The sequence below is a fragment of the Oculina patagonica genome, chromosome 7 (genome assembly GCF_052425735.1).
Source record: "Oculina patagonica isolate OP01 chromosome 7, crgOcupat, whole genome shotgun sequence".
Classification (NCBI taxonomy): domain Eukaryota; kingdom Metazoa; phylum Cnidaria; class Anthozoa; order Scleractinia; family Oculinidae; genus Oculina; species Oculina patagonica.
The window spans coordinates 23,679,164-23,686,204 of NC_135764.1; the positions used below are offsets into that span (position 1 = coordinate 23,679,164).

Here is a 7,041-nt window from a genome sequence, read left to right on the forward strand (position 1 = left end):
ATTATGACATGAATAAATAGAGATCTATATAAATATAAACTAATTAATAATCTTTCATCGCACATAACCTAAATATACAAAGAGTATTTAAGCGCCTTCTTGTCAAATTCACGAATACGCTTCGTTTATAGAGACACTCGTAAGATGAGAAAAATGAGTGTTCGCATTTCATCTAATTTGTGAAAAAAGGAGGAGACGGCGTAGGCGAAATATTTACTTGACGCAAAATGTAAGTTTTTTATTTTGTCCAAAACTGAACACCTCCGCAGACGAACACCTCCGGCTAAAAGGTCACTGTTTTTTCCCCTTATCGTAAAAAAACAACTATTTTCTATTCACAAATTACACGCGACGCTGGCAAATGATCTGCTACGGTTAATATACGCTGTTCTAACTGAAAATTTAGAAATTTATATAACTCTCACTGTCAACTCTATCTTAAGGGATACATTTGATAGTCTCATCCCTGGAACATAGAACTGAACAGTTGAGACGGCCAGTTTCCTTAAGTACGTGAATTTCCGGTTTTCTTAAGAGCTATTGTATTAACGGAAGATATTTGTGTTCCTTTAGCAAACAATGCTACCCTACTTAACCGTTCTTCACTAAGTGGATGTTTTTGTTTACTTTAAACTAAAGCGGCTTTAAACACAAAACAAATCGGTTGTGTTGATTTATCGTGTGTGTTTCCTTGCAGGCGATGTATTTATCAGTAAACACGGTAAATCTGAAACCTTGAAATTTTCATTTACAGGGTCACGGGGAAATTAGAACAGTGTTCTTGAAAACAATCATTTTCAACGTTTGAAAAAATAAGGTTTTCTTACGTACGGGAACTCAGATTTCTTTTCCACCCTGACGGAAGCAGATTTGGTAGAGCAAGGAAAACTCTTGGTATTATTGGTAGCTCAACTCCCTGAATATGTTAACCTTCTCTCCCGGCCTGTCCAATCGATGAAAATCGATCATCGGAAACCAATCGATATAATCAATATAATCGATAAAAATCAATCGATTAATATCGATTGGTTCCATTAATCGATGAAAGTCCATACTCACAATTCACGTCCTCTTAATTGTATCGATTTTTTATCGATTCTATCGATTATTATCGGTTATAATTAATCAATGAACCATTTATCAATTCTTGCAACATTTGTAAGGCGATACGTTACGCATCCTTTCACTAAGTTAGTCAAATCGAAGTTCTGCGAGTCAAACAAAGCACGAAATGTACAGTACTAATAATAGAGGCTATTGTGAAGGGCCACCACGAGTGCCCATTCTGATGGAATTCAAATCGTTTTTTCATGATTAAACAAAATAAAAAGAGCTAGCAACGTCCAAGAGTGTTGTTATTTTGATAGAGTTCCCGGTAGAGTTGGATACCAGTGAAAGCTCCTGCGAACCTTTGATAGTTTTAAAGCCCGGAGTGAAGTCAGTCTATACGTGAAAAAGGGGGAAATGGCCGGGTCTCTTCTTAATTGAAGAAGTCGGTAATTTCAGAAAACGTTGTTTAACGAATCCGTGCCTGTTCACATCAGAGATTATGGAGGGCTATTTAGAGGGTATTGTCCACAAATCACGGGTTTCAACTGATTAAACATTTCGAAGAGAGTTTTGAACTCACTTTCAATCAAGTGTTTCGTAATTTTTACCCATTAAGAGGAAAAGCAGCAATTGCACTTTTTGTGCAGAGGAAAAAATACAATTGCCAATGCCTAGGGCAAACGTATCTGAAATCATTTTAAACGATTGCAATTGATAATCGATATAATCGATAAAAATCGATGACAATTGATAAAAATCGATGAAAATCGATACTCAAAACTCTTTGGGTCATCGATTTTCATCCATTTCCGATATCAATCGATTAATTGCTATCGATTATTATCGATTACAATCGATTTTATCGATTATCGAATTTCATCGATTGGGCACGCCGGGCCTTCTCTAGATCTGTTCCCCTTTCTCTCACAATCCTGTTATTTAAAGTGTGTTTTTTTTTTACTTTTTATTAGGAGATCCGACTATATTTTAGGGGATCAATTTAAAAGTTAATCGCGGTCTAAAAACAGCATTTATTGGAAGTATTCCCAGTGCGATCCCTGTCAGTATCTTTACCTTAATTGAATTCCTACTAGTTTCCAGTACTCACTGCCACTGCAAATCATTATTACGCCAGTCTTAACTTGTTTAATGTCTTAAAAGGAGACTCGAAAAAACACTGATTTGATTGTTCCATTAGAGAAATATCTAACGATTTATGAATACGCAATGGTAACTTGTTGTGTCAGAAACACTCAAATGTACACGTGCAAGAAGTCTGGGTGTGACTTCAAATAAAACATACTAGGGGAGAGCAAAATTTAGGGTTTGTAAGTTATAAGATTGCATTTGGAGATACAATTATATTTATTAAATTAAAGTAAGTCAAAACATCAATAGTTAATTTGGTTTTCTTTATTTATCACTTGATTCTAACACTTGCTTCTAACCGACTCATTTATTAGTTTGATTATTTTTTAGATCAGGCTTGTTTTGCAAAATATATTTTAACAGAAAAATCAAGTCAGGAAACTGGCTTTTTCTGCAACAAAAATATTTTACTGAAATTAAATTATCACGAACAATAACCAATATGGTATATAACGAGCCCAATCAGTTTAGTTTTGGATCTGAGATTATTTTTTTATTATTATTTGAACGGTAAGAAAAAAAGTTCAATGCAAGTTTTGGATGTGAATTTGTTCATCGTTATACAATTTCCTTGTGTATGGTGTATAAAATCATTTGCTCTACTAAAACAGTTACAAATTATAATGGTCACGTACTGTTTTTTTCCTTTATTATCTTGGGAGTTTCGGAAGTGGTCAAGTTTGAAAAAAGATTGAATTCTTAGGCTATTACATACTTGAAAATTACAACCATATCCATATCATAGGAATGGTATAAGTAAGATGCTTCGGCCGGAGAAAACTCATTCACAGCAATTAATCTAGCTAACATAGTGAGAAGACAGTCGACTTCATGGAGTTCAAAGGAATTTTTCTAGTAAGTAAAAATAAGAAATATTAGCAAAATGAGAATTATCTACTTAACGACGGTTTTAGTTTTAGTTTTATGAGTTTCACGGTTGTCATAAAGATATTTTATTGGACTAAACGATTTTAAATTCAGTTCGTTTCACAACAGAATAACTTTTTTATTTGGTTAATTGTGTAAAATGTAATTGTTTAGTTATGTTATGTTGTTTAGTTATAGTTGTTTAGACAGTCTGATGATCGCTTCGTGCGTGAAACTCGAAGTAACTGCCGTACAGTCTCTATCTTTAGTTATAGTTGTTTAGTTATGCATGGGTATTTTTCCGTTTATCAAAATTCAGTTTTATTTCTTCAATGTGCACCCGCTTGTTTGTAGTTAGCGTTATGACTGGGTTCAATATTCATTAATGAATAAACTGTAAAATACCAAGTTTAGAGATGCTCAATGAATTTGAGGGTTCTTGACAGTTTTCAACGGTGTAGTTACAAATTATTAATATCGACTTTTGATTTTCCCTTAATATAATTTTACTGTCCTTACATTTTCTTTTGCCTTTTGCTTTTCATTTGCACAGTCCTTATGGTTTGCATCTTCCGACGGGAACGTCTAAAGATTCAAATATATTAAGGATTTTATAATTATTGGCAGTCTTGTTTTAATTTATCCGTCGCACGTGCATCTGTTTACCTGTAGATTGTAGTTGCGTGCTTGGTGGGTCGAATGGAAGCCGGAAGTATCAGCAATAGGAGCCTCAGCTCATATTTCAGACAACAACGGTGTGGTGGAGGCAATCTTATCAAAATTCACACCGATCAGTGTAAAGTTTCTTCAGCTGGGAAGCAGCAATGCAATGTAACAGTCACTGGCATAGATACCTTCGATACTAACACAAGTAAGTAAACAGTGGTAAAGTATAGGTGTAGAATTCATATTGGTGGTGTAGATTGAGGATGATACTCGAAAGTCGTCGGGACATCTTCGGCAAACTTTGGAAAACATCGGGTCTAGATCCTTTTCGAGTCATTTTCAGAATGCCACGGAAGTCGTCAAGGTAGCTTTGGAATCACCGAATGATCTAGGGCGATCTCTACAAATTTCAGAGTAAATTTGTACTCAGCGAACAAAAACTATTTAAGGGTATAGACTCTGTCGTTTCGAGCCAGTACTACTCTTTTCGCTTCATTTGTACTTCTACGGCTGATAGAAAACGGGTAAATTAGCCAAAAAACTATACATTTACATTAGAACACTAAATGAGAAGAAAATTTTTACCAGGTGCTACAGCGATAAAGGGAATACATAATTTCTGTCAGCAAGACTGAGATTGGTGTCAGACAGTCAATTGAAAAAAAGACTGGGCCTGACAGTAGTCAGCTTATAAAAATTTTATTGTACGACCAAATGTTCAGAATTAACGTGAAAATTTTTTTATGATTATAAGCAAGAGGTTGTATGGTTTCAGCTTGGGACTGGTATAGGTGAGATTTTAATCCTTATAAACACATTTTCATTTAATAAAGGATTTGCGATTGCGAAAATCAGAGGAAAGAAGTGCATTCAATTTACCAAACGAGACGGTACGATATATGCGCTGAAGGTCATCAATGGAACTAATCTTACATTCCAACTTATATTTGAGGTGAGCTTAGGCAAATGCCAAGTCGCTAAAAGTTTTTTTTATTTTTTACTTGTTATTAGCGAATGGCTAAGACACTAAACGGTAGGGTAGCTATAGGGTGAGACGACAAGAAACTTTCAAGCTAGTTCTGAGCTAAGCGGGAACGTGTCGTTCTAACAATTCTGTAATATTCGAATTTCTGCGGAGATGAGAGTACGCTGCGAGTGCGCAGACCGATTTTTGCTTGTTGTGCCTCGATGTGGATGAAAATTAATATTCCATATAGGCTCTGTGAAGAACTGCATTTGTAGGCGGTTTGTGATATGTTAATTTCTGACCTTGCAATTATGGATCAGAGTCCTGTTATGTAAGCTTTTACCTTAGAATAACACTCGTGCACGGTCCACTGAAATAGAACTGCAAATAGATTCTCGTTAATCTTTGCCTATTGATTTTTTCATTGAAAAAAACCTAATTGCTTAAAATAAAACAGAAGGGAGGGGGGGGGGGGTCCCATATTCGTTTAGGAGCAAGAGGCCCTTGTATCTACCCCGTAATCCCTTAAATTATCGGCCTTCAGAAACGATATTATTTGAATCGTCCACTTCACGTTTCGTGGGAGGAGAAATTAAATAGGAAGAAAGCAAAACGTAACATATAACAACTGATGTACTGCAGCGACTTCATGGAATAATTCAACATGTTTCACGAAAAAGGCATGCACTTTCATCAACAACGGATTCAATTTGTACCTTAATTGCACGCAGTGAACTCGAGACCACAACTGTATTGCCACAAGTACTAGCTAATTTTACGTTTCCAGTGATTACTTTTTTTCCTAAAATAGATTTTGGTTTTATATTCATTTTATAGAAAGAAGGTGATTGCTTGACTCAGTAAAAGGGAAAAATAGATCACCATGCTCGTTTGCGAAAAAAGCCGTCGACGATTATATTTCTCATGAGCCAAGCCGTAAAGAGAAAAGCCGCCATTTTTAAAAATTATTCACAGTAATGGTTGATCTCCACTGACGCATACTTTTTTACGTGCGTTTACGTGCGCGAAAAAATTTAGAGACAATGTATGAACGACTTGCGTAAACGTGTACGCAAGTCGTTCATACATCGTCCCTAAATTTTCTCACGCACGTAAACGCACGTAAAAAATTACGCGTCAGAGGAAATCCAGCATAAGGATGAGCAATAAAGTAAGTAAGTAAGAAACTTTATTTAAGTGTCAAAACCTTATAGCCTGGAAAATACTTATAGCCTTATAGCCTGCAATGCAATACTGGTATAAGTATTAAGTCTTTCAGTTGAACTGTGGAATCTGTATAAAGTATATTCGGTTTTTCCACGATAAAGACGTCTTTTGCTTAGAAATTTTATTGACTTGTACTTTATTGAAATTGCGTTTAACAGGAACATGATGGATGTAGTAACACAACTGACGATGAATTCCTGTTTGTAGAGAGAAAAGACGGAAAGATATTCAAATATGAACACACTGTTGCTAGTAGGACGATGTGCCTTGGTGTAACTAGCGACTGTACTGGAAAATTATATCTGTTAAGTCCAGATAATACTAGTGATAGGCGTTGTTCATTTAAGAGATTAATTTAAGATTTTAAGTTGATGTCTAGATATCGACATAGATTAGTGTTTTAAATTAAATGGAAAAACGAATTCAGCATTGGTGGTTATTTTAGATTATGAATACGTAGAGGATACTGCTACTTTGGCCCTGCGACATATCTTTTCGAGCATCATGCATGAACATAGTGAAAAGAAAAACTTTACGGCAATCCAACCTGAAACGAACATAGTCATCACCTACAAGTTATAGGATCCTAGTCAGCCTCCGCCATTTTCGATACCATTGAAATCATGAAAATTAAAATGTATGGCGAGGCGAAATCTTATTGCATTGCTGTAAGTTGTGTATTATAAACTGGAAGTCAGTTAATTACACTAAGAATCTCATGGTGATCTTTTTCGTTTAGACACACTTCGTGTAAAATATAATCCCAAACTCTCGTATGTAAACAGGAACAAAGGCGTGGCTGACTAGGGTCCATTAATGCCTTTCGAAGTGATGTATTAATGAAAACTAAAAACATTTTAATAACATTTTCAGGTAATTCATCTCCAAATTAGACGTTCCGGTAACTCAAAAGCTGCCGACCAACGCATTTGTTTAGATCGATGTATATTGAATTGTATTCTTTTAGTAAGTGTTGCAAAAGCTTCCGCTCTTATAAATTTCAAACCGACTATGCACTCAAATCAGAATAGAATAATAAACCAAATTAATATCAACCTACATTGGTTCTTCAGTAGAATTACATTTTAACAAGTAAAGGGACAAAAAGATAAACA

General features: G+C 35.2%; 1 protein-coding gene across 1 annotated transcript; it reads left to right on the plus strand.

Moving 5' to 3' along the window:
• The first annotated feature begins 3,550 nt into the window (after positions 1-3,550).
• LOC144659296 (uncharacterized) lies at positions 3,551-6,285 on the plus strand. The gene is made up of 3 exons (XM_078519715.1): positions 3,551-3,937; positions 4,566-4,684; positions 6,085-6,285. The coding sequence occupies exons 1-3, from the start codon at positions 3,766-3,768 to the stop codon at positions 6,283-6,285; spliced, it is 492 nt and encodes a 163-aa protein (XP_078375841.1). The 5' UTR covers positions 3,551-3,765.
• Positions 6,286-7,041: the final 756 nt, after the last annotated feature.

Bases quoted from the DNA above. Each gene is read 5' to 3' on its own strand.
- LOC144659296 (XM_078519715.1), top strand. From the start codon at position 3,766: ATGGAAGCCGGAAGTATCAGCAATAGGAGCCTCAGCTCATATTTCAGA. The intron at 3,938-4,565 runs GTAAGTAAACAG...CATTTAATAAAG, and splicing joins TACCTTCGATACTAACACAA to GATTTGCGATTGCGAAAATC. The intron at 4,685-6,084 runs GTGAGCTTAGGC...TGCGTTTAACAG, and splicing joins CATTCCAACTTATATTTGAG to GAACATGATGGATGTAGTAA.